Raw genomic sequence first — 22832 nt, 5'->3', positions numbered from 1 at the left:
TCTTAATCTCGCTGGACGAACTCAAGACTCGCGCTCCACTACGTCCCGCTTCCTTTTCCCTTTTGATTTCATTCCTGTTGACTCCAGAGGACCGGAGAGACAGCTGCTCTCTGACCCCCCGCCGCCTCTGTTCCCAACGAGAAGTTCGGACCCCACGGCCGAAATCGCCTTCATCCACTGAGTTTCCCTACGCGGAGCTCAACTGTCCTCAGTCAGCTGGAAGCTGATGACCAACGCCCATCAAACAGTAACACTGGTTTTCTGGGCAGACTAATTTAGCGTGTTGATATGAACTTGATGTTTATTTGATTTGTTCAGTCATAACGTGGTACGATAGAGTCCGGATCAACGAATCCGCTACCTTTGATTTATGTTTGAATGTGTACCTGCAAATGTCGTAATGTCCCCTGTTGATCTGATGCTGTGATACGTTTGCTGTAAGAGAGTGAAAGCGCCGACTGTGTTACGCTGTTGAATGATGTCTCATGGTCAGAATAGTTCCTTATTTTCTTTTCTTTTCCCGGGTCTCCGCCATGAGATCCGTTTGCCTGTGGTTTCATTTCGTATCGCCAGCCACATCGTTGGTTCTGTAACTGCACACACATGGATCCGACCATCCTGATTCACGTTGCTGATCTACGTTCCGCTGGTCGCGGGACAGAATCTCCTCGCGCCGCGTCTAAGTATCCCCCCCCTCCTTCGTCCAAGCCGTAGTCCCTAGCAACAGATAGCGTTGCCATAGCAGTGCGACTGTCGTGTTCCTCGTTGCTTTAATACAGGGGTGTCCAAAGTACGGCCCGCGGGCCAACTGCGGCCCGGGATCCATTTTTTATTGGCCCAGCAAATTATAAAAATAGAATGGAATGTGGCCCACACATGAAACTTGCACTTGACTGTATTGTAGTTCTTAGTTTGACCAGTAGGTGGAGCTACTCACTAGCTGCAGTCCTAATGCAGCTTTTCCACAAAAAAAATGTTTAAATAAAAAATTTCCACGACGACAAAATGGCAGAACCAAAGAAACGCAAGATAGCAAGTGAATGCAGAACATTTCAAACACGTTGGGAAAATGAATATTTCTTCAAAGAAGTCAAGGAGAAGTGTGTCTGTTTGATTTGCAATGAAACGGTTGCAGTGATGAAAGAGTCCAATGTACGACGACACTACGAAACCAAGCATCCGACCTTCACGTCCTACACTGCTGCTGAGCGAGAGGACAAAGTCCAGCACATGGCAGCTAACCTGCAGGCTCAACAACAGTACTTTTACCCTGCTAACAACACACAAGAAAACGCTACAATAGCTAGCTATGAGGTAGCTCAACTCATAGCGCGCCGCGGGAAAGCTTTCTCAGACGGTGACTTGGTTAAACAGTGCCTCATTAAAGTCGCTGGAATAATGTGCCCGGAAAAGATGCAGGAATTCAACAACGTGAGCATGTCCACAAACACAATTGTGCGTCGAATGGAAGACTTGTCAGCTAACATACAGAATCAAGTGTCACATAAAGCTTGTGCTTTTGACTTTTACTCCATTGCAAGTGATGAAAGATGCAACAGACGCCGCACAACTGTTCATTTCTTTGCGGGGAGTTGACGATAACTTTTGCATCACGGAGGAGCTGCTTGATCTTCGGAGTCTAAAGGGCACAACAAAGGGTGAGGACATTTTTGAAGCCGCGTCAGGTGCAGTTGACAAGATGGAACTTAAATGGGACGAGCTGTGTGGAGTTGCAACGGACGGGGCTCCCGCTATGACAGGCGAGCGCAAAGGAATGGCATCTATGGTGTGCGCCAAGGTGCCAGAGAGTGGAGGCGAGGCTGTAAAATTGCCCTGTATCATCCACCAAGAAGCTCTCTGTGCCAAGACAGTCCAGCTTGGCGATGTGATGACCACAGTTGTGAAAACTCAACATAATTTGAGCACGAGGGCTCTACCACAGAGAATTAAGCTTTCCTATCTGATGTCGATGCTGAATACGGGGACGTACTCTATCATTGTGACGTGCGCTGGCTTAGTCGCGGCTCCGTGCTGAAGCGGTTTTATTCCCTTATTGCCTTTCTAGTTGATCTTACTGCTCATCTGAACTCACTGAACAAGAGCCTACAAGGCAAAGACCAGCTTGTACCACAACTTTCTGTGCGAAGCTTCGTCTTTTTGAGACACAACTACGCAACTTCAACCATGCGCACTTCCCTACGCTGTCCGAAATCAAACGTGCTCATCCAAAGGCCGACCTCTCTGCTAAAAAGGGGAAATATGTTTCTGTGATCACAACTCTTATGACACAATTCAATCAGCGCTTCCAAGATGTTTCTGTCATTGAGAAAGAAATCAAGCTGTTCTCAACTCCCTTCCTGCTGGATGCAGAAGAAGTGGAAGAGAGTCTGCAATTAGAACTCATCGAGATGCAGCTCCTCTCCCTACCCGACTTCTACCGGAGCTTGGAAAAGGCCAAGTTTCCTCTGATGCGACGCCACGCAAAAAGAATGACCAGTCTGTTTGGCACAACATACATATGCGAGCAAACATTTTCTCTGTGAACTCTGAACAAAAGCAGATTGAGAACCAAAATGAGCGACAGCCATCTCTGTGATGTCCTTCACATCTCAACCAGCAAACTTACTCGTGACCTGCCAGCCGTCCTTCAGTCCAGAGCAGCATCACTGCTCCCATTAAGTGCAACACTGTTCCCATTGTAGGCGAGTTCAAATATATTACACAGTATTCATGTGTTCAAAAGCCCAATTACTTAATAAATGCAGTCAATTAAAGTTGATAACATTTTCTAAAACACGTTAGCTGATGAATGATTTGCATAAGTAGGTTAAATAAAGCCTTCCCTCTTTATACAGGGCTGTGAAGGGGGTCCCCATCCTGACGAAGAAGCAATCTGAGGATGAGCTGCCAACCCTTTTTGTAAAAAAAATGAAAACCCATCAATGGAGAGATGTGATTTATGCAGGTTTTTTTTCTTTAAGTTTATTCAATTTTCAAGCATAATTTACCTACATTTGATTGATTTTATTTGAAAATAGATAAATGAAAACCCATACGTAGAAAGATGTGATTTATGCAGTTTTTTCTGTAAGTATAATAAATTATCAAGCATAATTGACCTACATTTGATTGATTGATTTGTATTACTGTTAATACACTAGAGGTGATATACCTTAACTTTAGTGAGCGGCTCAACCTTTCGCATATTTTTCTGTCTGTGGCCCTCAGTGAAAAAAGTTTGGCCCCCCCTGCTTTAATACGTGGAACACTTCCTGCATTTCGCTCTCACTCGCCCCTCGCGTCCAGTAGTCGTATTACACTGTTTAACGTTCCCGTCTTCCTCGGTGGTTTGATTTAACGGTCTCACTTCCGCCCCGCTGCTCTCGCTCGCCCCCTAGTGTGATAACCGGCACTCCGCTTGTTGTTGCGCGCAACCGCACCGCCGTTCCTTCCCTGCACCCCCCTCGTCTCCCCCCCCTCTCTCTCTCTCACCCCCCTCTGTGCTCACACACACACACACACACACACACACACACACACACACACACACACACACACACACACACACACACACACTCTGGTTTTGATTGCTTGTTTAGTGAGTAGGTTTAAAATAAGTGTTATGGGGATTGTTGGTTGCAGTTATAGGTGATCTTGATCGGTGTTCCTGTGAGTTAATAAACCCTGTTATACATTAAAGAACCGTTTTCCTGTGTTTACTTGTGCATTTATATGGTGGTGACCGTTGACATACATTGCCAGTGCTCGAACTTAACTCCTTCCAACATCTTCACTCTCAAGGAGTGAATAACAATTATGAGACTTGATTCATAGTATTGGTTATTGGTCCCTGTTAGCTCAGGGTGGTGCCCCGTTATTTATTCATTCTGAGGAGTATCTTAGTGATTATTATTAATTCTATTAATGTCCATAAGTTAGTTCCTCATTTGCTAGTAACCTAATATGACCCCCTAGCCGCTCCCAACACTTCTCATCCAACAACAATCACATTCACTCCATCCGGATGGCAACATTTATCTGGATAGGGTTTTTTTGGTATGTTCTGTTCATTTCTACGATATAGTTGATACTAATTCCAGGTCCACCATCAGCTGTTGGTTCTTCACTGAGCGTCTGTGGCCGACTGTCACCTGTAGCTTCAACAAGTCCACTCTTATCATCCAGGGAACCGTCTCTCAGTGCAAAGCACCAAAAGCAGGTGAAGCTGAACTCCTTTAAAACACCAAACGTTCCTCCTGTGATGATCCATCAAGACGCTTTGAACAGATTGTTTCTCTGACTGTTTGTCTCTTAATAATAATGTCTGGACTAAAGGACAAACACACACTGGAGGCAGGGTACCAGCATCTAAACATCCAAGTGTTGTTTTCAGTTGTTAAGAGCCCACAAACCTGCAGCGTGACCACGTTGACTCATATCAACCCACCATGATGCCATCAACGTGTCAGGAGACACTGTCCTCTCTTATAACGTGGAGACAAAGCTCCAGAGAAACAAGGTTTTCATCACCTTCCTCCCTGTTCAGGCTCATCCTGGCTACTGTTCCTCACTACTTCTGTCTGTGTTGATGGTCTCATGTGGGACACAAACAGTTTGATGAGTCTCTGGTAGTTTGAGGTCAGCTTGGTGTGTCAGGGTCTTATTAACCAGGCTGACAGTGGGACAGAGAAAAGGTTTCCAGCTCTACCTCCTCTACCAGACTGATGGTCTGTGGCTGCAGCCTCTTCATACCTGAGAGTCTCCAGTCTCCAGTGAGGGTCCTCCAGTCCAGCAGACAGCAGCTTCACTCCTGAGTCTCCTGGATGATTGTAGCTCAGGTCCAGCTCTCTCAGATGGGAGGGGTTGGAGCTCAGAGCTGAGGCCAGAGAAGCACAGCCTTCCTCTGTGATCAGACAGCCTGACAGCCTGCAGACACACAGAATAAGACACATGTCACATGATCTGAGGGAGCTGTCAGGGCTGGAAGGTCACTGCAGTACTGAGATACTATCAGGTACAGAGGGGTCACATTAACATGGTTACTGACTGGTTTCCAGTCACAACTAAACACCCACTAATGTACATCAACACTCTGATAACATTACTACTAACTCTATAATGTCAAATATTTACATTATATTGAAAATAAACACATTTTATTGGAAATAGTTGGAAAATACATATTTGATTTAAATCATGCAAGCAGAAAGAATCTTATGAAAGTCAGAAATATACCATGGATGTAAATAAAGACACCAAGTGGACTTTAATTAAATCCTGACCTGAGAGTCTCCAGTTCACAGTGTGGACTCTCCAGTCCAGCAGAAAGCAGCTTCACTCCTGAATCCTGCAGGTGGTTGTTACTCAGGTCCAGCTCTCTCAGACTAGAGGACTGGGAGCTGAGGACTGAGGACAGAGCGTCACAGCTTCTCTCTGAGAGGTTACAGCCACTTAGTCTGAAGAGAAGGATGAAGAAGAAGCAGTAAGTATAAAAGATGGCAGCATATTTAAGTTCTGATGTATGAATTAACTCTCTCTGTACTTACAGAACTTTGTTGGAGGCTTTGACCACTGGCAGCAGCCTCAGAAGAGCTTCCTCTGAAGCAGAGAATTTCTTCAGGTCAAACACCTCCAGATCTTCTTCTGATGACAGTAAGATGAAGACCAGCGCTGACCACTGAGCAGGAGACAGTTCCTCTGTGGAGAGACGTCCTGATCTAAGGGACTGTTGGATCTCCTCCACTAGAGAAACATCATTCAGTTCATTCAGACAGTGGAACAGATTGATGCTTTTCTCTGGAGACACATTCTTACTGATCTTCTTCTTGATGTACTGGACTGTTCTCTGATTGGTCTGTGAGCGACTTCCTGTCTGTGTCAGCAGACCTCGTAGGAGAGTCTGATTAGTCTTTAGGGAAAGACCCAGGAGGAAGCGGAGGAACAAGTCCAGGTGTCCATTAGGACTCTGTAAGGCCTTGTCAACAGCACTCTGGTAGAGATGCTTTGGTTCAGGTTTGACTCTAAAGACTTTAGACACCAGGGAGTTTTTTTGTTCTTCTGACAGCAGATTGACACCAGAGCTGAAGAAGGTCAGCTGGACATGAAGAGCAGCCAGAAACTCCTGAACACTCAGATGGACGAAGCAGAACACATTGTCCTGGTACAGTCCTCTCTCCTCTCTAAAGATCTGAGTGAACACTCCTGAGTACACTGAGGCTGCTCTGATATCGATGCCACACTCTGTCAGGTCGGATTCATAGAAGATCAGGTTGCCTTTCTGCAGCTGATCAAAGGCCAGTTTTCCCAGAGACTCGATCATCTTCCTGCTCTCTGGACTCCAGTGTGGATCCGTCTCAGCTCCTCCATCGTACTTGACCTTCTTCACTTTGGACTGAACCACCAGGAAGTGGATGTACATCTCAGTCAGGGTCTTGGGCAGCTCTCCTCCCTCTCTGGTCTTGAACACCTCCTCCAGAACTGTAGCAGTGATCCAGCAGAAGACTGGGATGTGGCACATGATGTGGAGGCTTCGTGAGGTCTTGATGTGAGAGATGATCCTGCTGGCCTGCTCCTCATCTCTGAACCTCTTCCTGAAGTACTCCTCCTTCTGGGGGTCGGTGAACCCTCTGACCTCTGTCACCATGCCAACACACTCAGGAGGGATCTGATTGGCTGCTGCAGGTCGTGTGGTTATCCAGAGGCGAGCAGAGGGAAGCAGCTTCCCCCTGATGAGGTTTGTGAAGAGCACATCTACTGAGGAGGTCTCTGTGACATCAGTCAGGATCTCATTGTTGTGGAAGTCCAGAGGAAGTCGACACTCATCCAGACCGTCAAAGATGAACACAACCTGGAACTCTTCAAACCTGCAGATTCTTGCTGCTCTGGTTTCACTGAAGAAGTGATGAACAAGTTCCAACAAGCTGAACTTCTTCTCTCTCAGCACATTCAGCTCTCTGAAGGTGAATGGAAATGTGAACTGTATGTCCTGGTGGTCTTTGTCTTTAGCCCAGTCCAGAGTGAACTTCTGTGTTAATACTGTTTTCCCAATGCCAGCCACTCCCTTAGTCATCACTGTTCTGATTGGTTTCTCTCCTCCAGCTGAGGCTTTGAGGAGGTCTTCTTGTCTGATGGTTGTTTCTGGTCTGGCTGGGTTCCTGGATGCTGTTTCAATCTGTCTGACCTCATGTTCTTCATTGACCTCTGCAGTCCCTCCCTCTGTGATGTAGAGCTCTGTGTAGATCTCATTCAGAAGGGTTGGGTTTCCTGCTTTAGCGATCCCCTCAAACACACACTGGAACTTTTTCTTCAGGTTGGATTTGAGTTCACGCTGACAAACTGCAGCAAGAAGTCCTGAATGAAGACAACAAAGAAGATCAATGAGTCACAGAATAGATTTCAACATGTCCTTTCCTCAGAGAATGACTATGAATATATTATGTCCATCTCTGGAGACATTAGTGAAGGTCTCATTTATCAGCATGGTAAGTCTGTAGAGAAATCCTCTTACTGCTCTGCAGACGCTCAGCCAGCTCCTCCTGCTTCATTCTCCTCAGAAAGTGCAATGAGATCTTCACAAAGGCCTCTCTGCTCCTCCTCTGCTCTTCATCCAGCTGCTCCTCATCCTCCTTCTCTAAGCATTCTGGGTAATCTGAACTCACAACCTTCTGGATCTTCTTCAACTCGTTCTTCACAAAAGTGAGGATGTTCTCCTCCAGCAGCTGGAACAGAACATTCTATGAATGACACCAACTAGAACATGGAAGCCACCATCAGGTCCATGTTGGACAGACGGACAATCCACTGGTCTACAAAGTGCAGTATGGAGATGATGGTGAACTGAGAGATGTAAAAGTAGTTGTACATGTACACACCTTGAAGATGGAGTCCAGGTGTGTTTGATGCTGCTGGGCAGACGGACCTGTGGGAACCTCTGAGCTCTCCTGGTCCTCTCTGTGGAGGAACATGAACAGTCAGCTCACATGGTGTTTGGACCATCAACACCAATACAACTGGCTTCTGTCATGATTGATCATGATGAAAACCAGATGCTGAAGACTGTTGATGATGACGGACAGTTTATTAGTTGAGTGACAGTTAGTCATCAGTTTCATCTGGTTTTAGTTCTTACTGTGGATCATAAAAACGTCTGCAGACCTCTGCATCTGGTACAAAGTCCTATGAAACTCCTCCAAACCTCTTTAGTCCGTCCCCTGACCTCTAGAAGTCTCCTTAGATCTTCTGAAACTAGTCTTTGGACCTTTTCAAAAGGTCTTGTCTACTGAGGATACTTTGTCCAAACCTCTGCATGGAGTCCAGAGACCACGTCAGCTGGTCCACAGAGCACTGAGTTTATTCAAATCACATGTTCAGTCCCAGTCGTCTCCAGAAACCTGCAGCTGTCTCCAGATTTGACCTATGCTGATCCTGATGTGGAGGAACTAGCTCACATTGTGTTTACATCTGAGGATGTTTACAGTTAATGAGTCACACTTAAACACACACAGACCAGTTAGATGATGGGTGTCAACTCAAGGCCCGAGGGCCAAATTTGGTCTGCTGGGGGGTCCAGTGCAGCCCGCTGGATGACTTTACTATTGTGAGAATTACACAAAGACACAAATTGCTTTTCTATAAAAGTAGCTGCTATTCCTAATCAGTCCACTGGGGGTCGCACTCTGTGAGTGAGCGCATGTGTTAGACCAGGGGGACCAGGGGCCTCATTTATAAAAGCTTGCGTAGGATTTGCTCCAGAAGTGGCGTACGGATGAAACGTAGGACGTGCGTACGCACAGAAATATTCAGACTTATTAAACGTCCTACGCAGTTTTCCCTTAATAAATCACAATCACTTCTAAATGCAGCGCAGCTTTTGCGGCTTTATGTCACGCCCATAGTTGCCCATATATAGTCTGTGGAACACCCACAAATTAATATTCATCGATTGCGAAATCATGACACAGAGGAAAACGAAGAAACGTAACTTCACTCAGTGTGAAGTGGAAATGATCATTGGGAGGTGGGAAGGAGAAGTAAGATGCTCTTTGGAGGACACAGTGTGGACATCACTGATGCCAACAAGGCACCTGAGGGGCAAAAGGTTGCAGAGCAACGCTGCAGCCTCACAACCTCGGACCTAAAACAAGAAAAACTGGTCTGACATCAAAGTGGATGCAAAAAAGCGTTTAGCGCGCCATCGCCAAGGTGTGTCTCCACGGAGGGCAAAGGGACACCGGAGCTGTCCCCTCCTGATGAGAGACTGGTGGCAGTGATTGGGGAGACAGGGTCTGGGCCAACATCGGCGTCAGGGGGTCGAGGCACGTTTGGAAGCTGTGCCACATTATGTAGCACAGCACATGCAGCACGATGTTTCACACCTTTTCAGGAGTAAACAACAACCTCCCTCCAGCGCAGTCGAGGCAGCGCCATCTGCCCTTAAACAGGCCGATGGTGCGCTGCACTACAGCGCCAATCCTTCCATGTGCCACGTCTTCTAAGAGCGAAGATCAGCCATCAGCGTCATTACGCATTGTGACGGCATCATGGCGTTTTATTACCGTCCATCTGATTGCATCTGACAAGCAACAGCTGTGTTTTGAGGATGAATTTAATAACATGCCGATATTATTGCAGAACATATTTCACTTTTCTTTTTGAAAATGTGTTAATTTGTATTTCTGTTTGTTTTACGCTGCAGATCAAACGGGTGTTTGTGTTATTTATGAGAGGCAGTATTGACATTTCTTTTACAACAGTCTAGTTTTACACACTTTCACACAGGTTTGCGTGTTTCTTGCATTTGCCGACGGTTCTCATTTCACCCGTTTTTGTGCGTACGCGTGGGTCCGAGCTTGCGTGAAGGACATTTTTCCGTCAAGTATTCTTTTTATAAATACCAATTATTGCGTAGAGAGCGGCGTACGCCTTCTTTTGTGCGTACGCAACGTTTATAAATGAGGCCCCTGGTCCTTCACCAACGCAGTGCTGGTAGATCACCTAACATTGAAGAAAGAACCACGTCAGGTCACCACGCATGCATCAGTGCAAGTCATGGAGTGAGGTAACGACCAAGAATGTCTGCAGTAACTTATTGTTGCTTGTTTCTTTACATGGATTTGTTTTGTGCTCCCGGTCTGCAGCGCTGTTGTTCCCTTGGTTACCGCTGCTGCTCGTTGTTATTATTCGGGCGATCGCCATGACTTGGATTGAAGCGTTGATGACAAGTGGCTTGCGAGCTGATAAAGTGTGGGCTCCCCTGTGTTAGACCTTTTAGACCACAGCGTTCCTCCAGGCAGCAGCGCCCGCTTGGAAATGACGGCCCCCCGTCGACCGGACCATCGCCTAAGATTTTACTGGTCCGGCCCACTTGAGATCTAAGTGGACAGTATCTGACCCAAACCCAAGATGAGTTTGACACCCTGGAGTTAGATGCAGATAATGAGTTCTGTCATGATGGATCGTCATGGAAACAACACGTTAAACACTGAACAAACATTTATGTAATTCAAAACTGAGGATCAGAACAGTTCTTCATCTGTTTAAGAACTTACTCTGGGTCATAAGAACGGCGTCCATCTTTGAAGTTAATCGGACGACCAATAGACCGATCACTCTTCATGGACACACATCTGGGTTCAGGAGACTTTCCTCTCTGCTGATGTGAACTGAAAGAAACACTGAGATTACATCATCACATCATCATCTAATCATGAAGCATCAGCTCACATGGTGTCCGTCCTCACAGAGACCAAAACAAGGTAAAGGTCCATGACGTGAGGTCTGGATGTGGACCACATGCCTCCCTGTAGTGGTTTAGGTCTACTGGTCCTGCTGGTCCCACTGAGAATCAACAGCTCAGTCTTTCAGCTCACTGTTTTCTTCACCAGTCAGTTTGGTTTAGTCCCACCAAGTCTCACCAAGTCCTCCATGGAGCTCTCCCTCCCTCACTGGACACTGCTGAAGGGCCCTGGAGCAAGAAACCCAGAACCTCCACCAGAGAGTCTGGTAGAAACACCTCATCATCAGCCTGAGACCCTCACCTTGCATCAACAGAGGGACCAACGTCTTTGAGGTTTAGAGGATAATCCATAGACCGATCACTCTTCATGGACACACAGCTGGGTCCAGGTCCAGGTCCTGGTCTCTGATGGATCCTGGTTTCACACATGTAGAAGCAGAGTCAGTGAGTCAGAGACGTTGGGACATGGAGACGAGTGGAGGACAGTTGGAGATGGTCCTCTCACCTCTGAGCTTTGGTCTGGCTGTCATGTTCCCCACACAGAGGGGCTTCAGAGGGAGGGACTCCGTCCTCTGGGTCCTCAGCCTGATTCATAGCAGAGTCCACACCTTCACACCTTCACACCAACCTGCTGGCAGAGCTCACACGTTATTATCTTCATCAGGACAAACACACAGAGCTCATTCACCTCAACACTAAAACTCTCATGGGACACTTTGTGTTGTTGTCTTGAGACAACGTGTCAAGAGACGTCATTTTAAATCCTCATCCTATAAATGTCGTGTTTCTTTTAAGCGCTTTCCTTTGGCAGGAGGCAGCGGTCCATCAGGACGTTATTTATGTTAAAAATAATTATTTCATGAATTGACATGCTGAATATCAATATTAAGAATATCAAACTCGACGCGAACGACGGGAGCCGCTTTGTTTCTCTCTCTCTCTCAAGCCGCATTTGATTGGTCAATATGTGTGGGGGCGTGTCTCCCTCTCAAGCCGCATTTGATTGGTCATTATGTTTCGGGGCGTGTCTCCCTCTCAAGCCGCATTTGATTGGTTGATATGCGTGGGGCGTGTCTCTCCCTCAAGCCGCATTTGATTGGTCAATATGTGTGGGTCTGTGTCTCTCTCTCTCAAGCCACATTTGATTGGTCAATATGTGTGGGGGCGTGTCTGTGCTGAGCACAGGGGCGGGACTTACACACAGCAGCAGCGAACAGGAGGGAGGAGTCAAGAGAGAAACAGAGCGGTAAAATTAAAGTTACGAAAGTGAGTGTCAACAGGAAACGCAGCAAAATCTGGACACATGTCAATGACATTGATCTATCTAATGCAGAATGTAGAGTCTGCAAGACTAAAATCTCTATCTTCTCCAAAACAGGGCAGATAATTTCAGAGAGAAGAAACAGGATCAGCCCCTCAAAGCGGAGCCACTTGGTCTCAATGTAAATCTTCCCTGAAGGACAAAACTCTGCATGACGATTTTTTTTCTTTTTGTTTTACACATTTTAAGTTATATTTTTTTGTGTGATTATGTAAGCTTCTGTATATTGTTTCACTTTAAAATTTGTTAAGTATTAAAACGTTTAAAATAATTAAAAGTTAGTTAAGTTCATTTGTTCAATTGTAAAAAAATCAGAAGAGCCATTTGGGAGCCGAAAGAGCCGATTCTCTATAAAGAGCCGTAATTCCCATCACTACCGGGTAAAAGAGGACGTCTGCTTTGTCTCAGACTTCTGGCCCTGATCTGCTTAGAGGGCGTGGCATCAATTGAGGGGCGTGTCCTCAACTGTGTTGCTTTCAGGAAACGTCGGCACTGTGAGAACTATGAATCCACACTTTCTATCCACCATATTCACATTTCAACTTTGATAAACACGACCCTTTTAAACAGATGTGAGGAAAGAGAAGAACGTTTAATCTCACAAACCAAAACACGTGATGGTGGGCTCGACATGTGGACGTAAAACCGGACCAGAACCAGTACCGGAAACCATTATTTAGGGTATATATCATGATAAAATACATCAACGCATTATCTTTTTTTTATTCGGCAGAGTCCTGACTACAATAAGCTGGAATCCACATTAAAATACTCCAAACACACCTTTAGCTGGTGGGGAAGAGTCACATATGACGTGCAGGTTTGTCCACAACCTTTGGACCGAGTGGGACATTTTGTCGGTGCTTGAAGCTCGCGGACGTTGGAGCCAAAGAACAGCAGCAAATCGGTGGATTATGAATCATTGAGTGAGACAAAGCCTGCAGAGTTACTGTGAAACACACAGCGAGCCAGCAGAGACACACACACACACACACACACACACACACACACACACACACACGTCTTACCTCTGCCGCTTCTCACGGGAATTATGGATTTAATCTGCTGTTTCTGCAGTGAGGAAAGTCCCCGAGCCGCTTCACCTCCTGCTTCAGGTGTGACAGATGAAACCGCCTCAGGAATCTGGCAGGTGTTTTTTGAGCCAATCAGAAAGCTTGAGCGTCATGTGACCAGTTTTTCCTGCCTGGGGAAGCTGCCGATCGTGTGCGTTACACAGTTCAGTGACATGTCTTGTTTGTTTTGGCTACAAAGATGATGTGATGACTACAAAGATGATGTGATGACTATTGAAACAAGGATTTTCCTTGTTTCAATAGTATATGAAACTCAAAATGCCCTTTGTTATTAACGTGACTGAAAATTAGTCAAATGTTTCATATTTTGTTCATCATTTTGAAAATTATATTTGACTAAATTATATTTTTGAAAGCTAACCTCACTTTTTAATTGCTAAATAATAACATACACTCTTACCAGCGGTCAAAACAATGCCATTTACTGCTTTTAATATAGAAATAAAGTGTATATTGCATAATTATACATTACAAAAAGAGTTTGGCATGTTGGCCCGGCCCTCCAAATTATTTTCAGTTTCCCATTTGGCCCCCTGGGAAAAATAATTGCCCACCCCTGCTCTATAGGCAGGAGGATGAGAATTAAGTTAGTGCTTGAAAACATCTGTAAAATGTGATTAAACAGAAATGGGCTTGTTGGTCTCATTGAAGACCAGTTACACAAAGTACTTGGAGACAATGTCCGGGTTCGCTTCACCTACACACAGCACAGCTGTAGCTAAGGTGACTCACACAACTCAGTCTGCAGACTTTGGTCTGCTGCAACGCGACTCTACTGTTGAGTATTAAATATAAACATGCACGTTTACGCTAGAATGAAATGACACTTGAACTATAAATGCAGAGTAATAATGGGTGAAGGCCGCTTAAAGGCCGGATGGCACGAACAACATGTATTTCAAGTTTCACACATGTGTAATGTGCTCATACACACAACTGCAATGCTCTCGCATGATAATGTGGAATATAACGGTTCAGTGGAGAATACGAACATTACAATTAAAAAGGAAGGACTTCCTTTCAACTGCAGGAAACAGGAAGTCCACACCAGGAAGTGCATGTGCTTTTACTGGATTTGAAGTAGTACTTCAACCACAATGCATGTTCACCTGATCCTCCTCATCCAAACTTTATTCTTTGAGGTGAGAGGCAATGAAAGTCAAGTCAAGCAGAGGTGCCTTTGACATCTCGAGGTCCTCAAGGGTTTAACTGTCAGATACCGAGCATCACACGGAGTATAAGGAAAAACAACGAGGGAAATACACTTTACCGTCTACAGCAATAGTGGAGGAATTCAAACTATAGGAAGTGAGCATTCAGCAATGAGCAGACTGGGCTGGATTGGTTCTCCCTCTCAAAACGCCAAGAGAATATTGTAATGTAACCTAATTCTAATGCAGGATAACATTTAAACTACCAACTGACCTTGTGACTCTTTGTCTTGTAGCTCTGGTTTTGCTGAAGCATCAACCAGAAGAGAAAATCCTGTTGGTGAGAGGAGGTTTGTTGGCGGAGCGCCATGTACCAAGCTTACAGCAATGGCTCTGCCAGCTGTGTCGTACCGTCCTCTCTTAGAGCTTCAAACAGGATAAAAGGAAATGTGATATTGATAAAGATAAAGGTTTGTGACTCTACTTAATCTACTTGTTTGTGACTGTGCTTATGTTACTAGTGACAACATGTAACACGCAGAACATTTCATTCATTTCCATTTAAAACTAGCAACCTGTCCACAGGGCTTCAGGCGGTTTCTTTTCCTGAGAGTGTTTCACCTTTAGAGACTTTCACAGGGAGCAGATGAAGCTGGGGAACAAAGTCACAGCAAGTTCATACAAGTGAGGATACAGTTCTTATGTTCTTAGCTTCTCCAAACGTCCAAGGTTTGGTCCACCTTGGTTGGTCTCCTTGTTCTCATGCAGGCCTCTATGATGCCTCAGCATAGATGAGCTGTTGTATCCAAGCTCCTTTAACACAACAGACACTTCACCTTTTAAAACACCAGAAATAAGAAGACATTAGAACAAGCGATACATCAGATTTATTTACGCTAGTTATTAAAAACACGTTACTGTGTGCACACCTTATTATGAGGATCAGCTCAAAATGTTCCCAGACAGGAAGGTTCCCAACGTCACCACATGGTGGGCAGGAAGAGAAATCTGTTCATCACTGCATCATACATGAAGAATCCCTGTGTGGTGAAGCCCTAAAGATGGAACACGTTATGACCACAGTAACACAAGTTACCTTCATAAGAGCCAAAGCTCTGAATCACCGCCGGTTTAAGTCTTTTCTGGGCGAGTGTGGTTCTGAATACGCAGACGTGCCGCATCACACACAGGTGAGATGGTTAAGTAGTTAAAAGTACTGAACAGATGGAGCTGCGTGTCAGTTTCTGCAAAGCAAAGGGAAGGACACAGCAGAGCTCCGGGAGCAAACGTTTCTGAGGGACATCTCAAGCATCTCGATGCTCTGAACCTGCAGCTGCATGGTCACAGACGTGCACGCAGCAGTGAGAGCTTCTAAGACTAAACTGTGTCTGAGGGAGAATCAGATGCTGCAAGGAAACCGTGGCCAGTTTCCCTGCTGCCAAACCATAAAAACGCAGATCTCTGCCGCCGTGTGCGCACAGTTTGCTAACGACACGCTGGAGTCAAAGTATGACGCTGTTGGCACAATTTGCACAGTTCATCCCCGACACGACGCCTCAGCTCCGCATCCGAGCTGCTCAATCGCTCTCCATGTTCGGCAGCTCTGATCTATGTGAGCCACGTTTCTCCTGGATGAAGATAGAAACATCTCACAGGAGACGTCTGGCTGATGAGCACCTTGGTGAGGGTTTCCTCAGCTCAGAGCCTGAGCCCAGACATCGATGAACTATCATCCAAGAACAGGTGCCAGGTATCTGGCTTCAGATTAGATCCGTGTGTCGCAAACTGAGCAATAATAACGTTTTCTGAATGGTTGATTCAATGTTAAAGTAAAACTTGTTTGGGTTCATATTAAAAGGTTTGTTGGTTTCATTCCACATTTTGGCCCACTGGGTATGTGAGTTTGACACGCCTGCGTTAGGGGTTATACGTCATACGTCATCACCACGAGCCTCGACACGCGCTTCATAGAAAGCTTCCTGGATTACTGGACACCAGCTTCGTCACATCGCTGCTGTTTACCTGCTTCTTACCTGCCTCACGCCACTCACACGCCCCCACCTGCTTCACCTGGGTTCCACTGTGGAACTCCGTCGGATCTGCCACTGCCTGATTCCCTCAGGCTTCAGCCCCTTCCCAGAACCTCCAAGCTCAGCCTCAACTGTTCGTCTCCCTCTGAGGATTAACTCTTATTACATGACTTGACCTGATATTCTGTGTCCTGTGTGGTGTCTCTGTGTGCTGGCTCATATGTACAGTCACGACACATTGGGCCATTAAATAAATCCTAAATCAGTTCAAAAGCTAAAAGCTGTTCCCATAAATGAAAATGGTCATTACCAGCACTGTCAAGAGTTCTTGCTGTTTTCTTCTCCCTCTAACATGGGTGACCTGGCCATGGTCTCCATCATCAGCCTCAAGAATTCCCTCCTTGGCCGTCCTGAATCAATCCCTTCCTCATTTCTCCCCATGTCATTTTACACAGCATCACGTTGGGGTCATTGGAACCCTTTGGAATCCTCACACGGCTCCCTCCCACACCGCAGACATTCATATTCAACTGGTTTTCTGCTCATTTTGCTGGAGAGTTCCAGCAGTACCTCTTGAACTGGGACCTTTTCTGCACTATAAAGACCACATCAAAAGTCAATGATCAGATATGACAGAATAATCTAAAGATGAAATAGTTCATATCAACTATCTGATCACATCATCCTCAATAGTTTGACTCTCCATACTGCCAACTAGAGCCTGGTTTGATTCCTCATCATGTGAATAGTCCTCAGGAGGAACAGCCATACGTGTTACATGTAACGAGTCGTCTCCATCATGACTGCTGGTCACTTCCTGCAGGCAGCCTCCATCGTGACCACTAGTGCCACTTGCTTGCATTGCTGAAGGCCTTTTAACAACACTCCTGGTGGCGTGTTTGATGCCACAGCATGTTCATCATTTGCCATATCACTCCGACCTGAATGAAGACATATTAACATGTTGCTATAGTCATAATGGATGTGTTTGGTCCATCGCAGATCCTGCAGGCAGAACACCATGAGGAACCTGACTGCTGACTCACAGCCTGGGTCACTGTAGCAGAAGGCCATGAAGGTCCTGCTGCAGTGCCGTGGAGTCCTCTTCTTCTGGACGGGACATCTACATGCATGTCCTTCAACTGGCTTCATTGTTTGGATGACGTTTCCAATTGACATACTTGATGCACATCTCATGTGTTGATTCTTCAACACGTGCGGACTCTTAAATAATCACATTAAAGCACAGTGAATAGATATTTGTGTGTTTATTGACGTTATAATGAGGTGCTGGAACATTGTTTTACTAAAGAATAGACAAACAAAGAATGAGCACAAGTTAAACACATTACATCACAGAACGATGCTCTTGCCAACAACTATTTCACTTATTTATCACACTCCTATCGAGTCCTGCAGCATACGTAATGTCAGTTTGCAGGAGTGTTTAAAATATTCGTAATGTGTGTGTACTTGGAACGTGATGGTGTGTGTGCACGCAGTGACACGTGGGTAACACACAGTGTGGTTATGCATGATGTTCAGACACAAATGAGACCATTTCACAGTGAGTCTGAATGCTTGCCCATCTTCCAAAAGCAGATGTGTGTGAGCTTCACCGTCATCTGCTGGATTACTGAGGCTACAGTCAAAGCCTCTTCTGTCCCCATCAGGTTGTGCATCTGGAAGAGAAATAAAAACCTCTCCAGTCATTTTATGCAAACAGTTAAATATAATGCTCATTGCGACAGTCATATGCTGTAGAATCAGGGTGGAAATCTAAACTTTCCATCAATTAAATGAATAGTTGGACACAGCAGAAGTTCTAGGAGAAGATGCTCAATTACAGGACAGTTGATTGCACTGCTGCCATCAGGATAAAAACCAGACTAATGAGACATTTAACTGTCTCATTGACATGAGGGCACGTCTGCCCCTTTCAGTTTGCACTGAGGATCTGTCCATCACCCGACTCTGTCCCTGCCTTTGTCTCTGAGGTTCTTCAGGTGACAGGAGATGTGGTGCAGCCTCTAGGCAGAGGAGGAAGAGGAAGAGTTTGTGTAAGAGGTGGTGGGCAAAGAGGAGGAGTACAAGGACGACGAAGAGCAAGACAAAGAATAGTAATTTCAGATCATATTCGGGCAACTGTGATAGACCATGTTCTTGTTCATGGAATGACATATGTCATATGTCTCATATGTCTGGTACCAATACTGACATACACATGTAGCCCAAACCATCCTGTCTTATTTCCAATCCTGTGCTGGTGCTCATTGTATAGATGGAGCCACACTGTCTGCAGGTGGGGTGTGTCGTGTGTTCTGAAACCCTGCAGGCGTTTACGACCTGTCACATGGTGGAAGATGATGACCTTCAGCCCCAGATACCTTTCAAAAGCCGCTACATCGGCATATGTTCATTTAGAAGGAGTGTCCTTGTCTGGGCGGATGAAACGTGCTAAACACAGATTGTTATTCCTGTTGTTTGCTGCGTACAGAAGACAATATCTGATCATAGGGGATGTTTCCTAGTTTTAAACGGGCCCCACCGCCTCCGCTTCCATTTCCTGCCACGGAGACCACGATGTCCAGTTCATGGTCCGTTATAGAGTCATCGTCACTTTGCAGCACATGAACAGATCTACATGGTACGAGTCGTCTGCGTGGAGAACGGTTTGCACGTCGCTGGCCAACGACGCTCCATGTGACACAACATGGAGAACGCCGCCTTCATCAACACGGACTGACTCTGACGTTCCACCGCTCACTTTATTTCTCACCTCACTCGTCACTTTCTGTTGGCTGGTGTACTTTATCTTAAAGTTGAAATGTAACTTTTATTCCTTTATGTTTAAACTAACCCATCGCCTTATAGGCTGTACTTCATCCTCCAATGATGGAGCAGTTCTCCGCTGCGCGTCGGGCCTAACAACGCCCCCCAACTCTTACATTATTGAAGATAAAGTGCTGCTTTTATAATACGGTTACCAGCCACATTATGAACAGTAAGTAAATAGCTGCTTTCAGCACTAAACAGTTGTAGCCAACAAACGTTGTGTGTCTCATTTCAGGAGTCTAGAGACAAAATAGTCCCCGTACGTGCAGGTAAACAGCATCGGGTGCTGCAGCGTCTCCTTCATTCACATGGCTCATGACGTCCACCTTCATTGTCCGGTTGTGGAAGCTCGCGTTGACCCAAACTGATCATTTGTGGGATTTCTGGTCTCTTCTCGGCGATCGCCACTGAGCTGAACACTGAAATGTCAACGAACGGCACAAAATCTGACCTGTTACTTTGTGTGCAGTGATACGGAACGCTCGGGTCAATGTGACCAGCAACTGTACATTATGGCTCAATAATGCACCGTGACTCACTCTCAACCAATCAGAGCGCTGCATTTCATCTACCCGTATTATAATATGCTACAAGCTGCTAGAGGTTTAGAGCTTAACAACAGGAATCCAAAGGGATGCATTTTACTTCAGGAGAACCTGAACGTGTTTCTATTTAGTCTCTAAAAAATGTCTCGTCTTCTATGAGGTCAAACACTACGTTGTGTTACCAGAACCTGCTGCAAACCCACAACTGGTTAATTACTATTTGTTCTGTCTGAGTCAATTGAAGGTATAAGGGCCCATTATAAATGCCTCTCATCCTCTCATCAGCAGATCTCATGTCATGGGAGGAATAGGTGCATGGGAGTCCTTACTGAATGATGTATGATCAGTGTGTACAAATACATGAAATGAGCATACTGGGTACAGTTATACAGTATATTCATTAGGTATTTATTCCTCAATGGAAACAGAACAAACTCCCAAATACAACAGTAACAAGCAGCATGTTGATGTATAAGCTGAATATCAGTTAGCAGAGGAGCGTTGGGGACACAGGAAGTCACTGGTGACCTCTCTGTGACCTCTGGCTTGGGTTAGACCACTTCCTGTTCAACAAAGGACGGCGGTATGAGGATCATCAGACTGTGTGGTTAATGCTGCTAATCACCACTCTCATTCATTCACATTGATTTATTATTAACATTATTGTTTAATGTTTCTTTTGTAAAATGGGACATGAGGTGTTTCTCCTAAACAACCTCCATCAGTCCATGTATGAATGTGATGTGATTTCCTCTGAGCATAATACTAATAACTCTGTAGTACCTTGGATGAGCTGGTAGATGTTGCAGTAGTTGGTGCCGTGGTCTTTAACGGCATACCAGGTCTCAGAGATGGACACGGCCTGCAGACAGTTACAGCTCTGTGTTAAATGAAAGAGAAAGAGACACTGTGCTTCTCCTGCAGCCACTCGGCTGGCTGCAGGAGAAGATCCTCTTCCTTACTCCCTTTCACAAAGACATTGCAGGTCTTTGGTCTCTTTGGCTGATGTTCCCGTTTCTTACTCTTCACAAATGACAAAACCACTCGATGTGACTTGGCTTCCTGGTCTGGCTCGGTGTGTCTGCAGTAAAAACGCTGTGATCTCCCCGTCAGCCATGCATCATTACCTGAGTCAGCACTTTAGTTGGGAGTGAAAAGCTACGGAAAGGTGACAGCAGGAGAAGAAGTGACAGGAGGCCAGCCGGTAGTTGATGTGCTCCACGTAGCGTGTGAAGGGAGTGGTGTGTTTGGCTGCTATGAAGTGGACACAAGCAGACTGCAGCTGCACAGAGAACACGTACTAGTTAACTAAAAGTCATTTCACTCACTTACACTTTCATATAAAAGACTGAAAAGACATGAACTAAATACACTTGGAGCTGAAATACTTGTGTGTGTCACAGACAGACAGCAACGGTCTCACATGTTTTCACAAGGTCGCTGACGGTCAACCACCTTAATCACATTATTTAAACAAAGTGACCTGTTCAAACTATTTAAGAGAAGCGCTTCAATTTCTACCTTCTACACGTTATTTATTGTAATCAAATCCTCTGCAGTTCATCGGTTGGTGTTTGTCAGCCTCTGTGGCTGTAACACACTCGTCTTACCAACTTAATAACACAAGTTGACAAATGGTTGGGGACCATTTAGTGGTCTTCATTAGTCTCTGGATACTTGGGGCACATTAGTATTTATAAAGCCCGTCCTTGGCCTGCTCTCCTCTTCTCTTACTAGCTACTATATGTTCTCCCCTAGAAATCCATCAAAGTAGCATGAAAGCCTTGGGAGTTCAGTCTGTAGTGACCCTGAATATATGAACCATGAATGTGGACCTTGTGACGGCACCACAAGAAGAGTTTGTGGACATTCAGTCATTAGCGTTGCCAGGCAACAGCCTTGTTCTCACAGATGGTTTGTGTCATGTGACAGTGTTTGGTTGTTTTGGTGGGGACCAATAATTGGGACTATCGTTGTCATCCACACACACCTGGTACAGACACCTGTGTCCTCCCATGGTGCAGCCAGCCATGGTTCTCCACATGTTAGTCAGTGACAGCAGGGATTCATAAACCACTCTGCAAGGTGTCCCAAAGTACCTGCGTGAGAAAATACAGCACCGAGCTCACTGAACGTGTGTTTAGGTGCACGGGACCACTCGGCTTGTCAACACGCAACACTGCAGCTTGCAAATGAAACGGTGCCATCTAGTGGACATTAGCTGTACATGTTGGTCTGAGGCTTCATGACAACTGTGTCTCATCTTTATTAGGAAGCCTTTAAAGGCTACAGGTCACATTCTAGTCACAACACAACATATATGTATATATATATATATGTTCAATTCTGTTTGGCTTCCAAACTCTCAGCCAATGAGTGTCAACAGAAGACGACATGTCCCACCACATGTCCCTTCTGTCTCAGGGACTGTAAGAAGAATGAAGATCAGTTAAACTCTTTCTCCCTGTCGCCCTTCACTCATGTGTCCCTCAACAAAACATCTCATGGTGGAGCTGAATAAGAATTCACTTCATTATTCTGATGTTACCAACGATGGCTTGACAGAGAAGCACCATCTTCTCCAGTATGGTCTGGTATGTATGCTCCAGAGTCCAATCTCACATGTTGAACTAATGGACACTAGAAGACCACATGTTCATTACATAGCTCTTAATCCAGGGACAGGATGAGACGTTTCACCATTTCAATCGTCGTCATCGTCATCATCTCGATCTTTATCATCTCCAATTCGTCTCCAATTCTTGGACGTCTGGTTCCACTTCATCTAAAGAAAAGCATGTTTGATGAGCACACTCACCCCGTCACACTGCTTGGTTGTTGAATTTATCTTCCTGTAATTCTCTTTGTAACCATTTTTAAAATAACCAATAAAGTTCATAAATCTGGTAGATGCCTTCAATCTCAATCTCCTCAAGAGATTTTCCTTCTTCCAAGAGATCCTTTCTCCATTGCCAGGAGAAGCTTTGAGATTTTTGACTTTTTCTGAGACACCCTGAAAAGACAGAAGTGTCCTCTGACGGGTAGAAACACGCCATCAGCTTGTGTTTGTCCTCCAGTGTGGAGAAGTATAAAGTGAATGTGAGACAGTCGTGTACTGCTG

The 22832-nt window shown here is 45.4% G+C and overlaps 1 protein-coding gene and 1 pseudogene across 2 annotated transcripts in view; one reads left to right on the top strand and one right to left on the bottom strand.

The window, feature by feature from the left end:
* The window catches only part of LOC120814248 (dual specificity calcium/calmodulin-dependent 3',5'-cyclic nucleotide phosphodiesterase 1A-like), a 609273-nt pseudogene that overhangs the window by 290478 nt on the left and 295963 nt on the right, over positions 1-22832 (top strand). The gene's annotated exons all lie outside the window — the stretch shown is intronic.
* Positions 506-11576, bottom strand: LOC144390284 (protein NLRC3-like). The gene is made up of 7 exons (XM_078096766.1): positions 11037-11576; positions 10548-10661; positions 7872-7950; positions 7508-7718; positions 5547-7350; positions 5283-5456; positions 506-4926 (listed from the first exon to the last, which is right to left on the bottom strand). Exons 1-7 carry the CDS (start codon positions 11162-11164, stop codon positions 4653-4655), a joined length of 2784 nt encoding a protein of 927 aa, XP_077952892.1. The 5' UTR covers positions 11165-11576; the 3' UTR covers positions 506-4652.

Source organism: Gasterosteus aculeatus, chromosome 21 (assembly GCF_964276395.1).
Source record: "Gasterosteus aculeatus chromosome 21, fGasAcu3.hap1.1, whole genome shotgun sequence".
Taxonomy (NCBI): Eukaryota; Metazoa; Chordata; class Actinopteri; order Perciformes; family Gasterosteidae; genus Gasterosteus; species Gasterosteus aculeatus.
The sequence above is the reverse complement of the archived record's forward strand: the minus strand, read 5'-3'. Positions and strand labels throughout refer to the sequence as shown.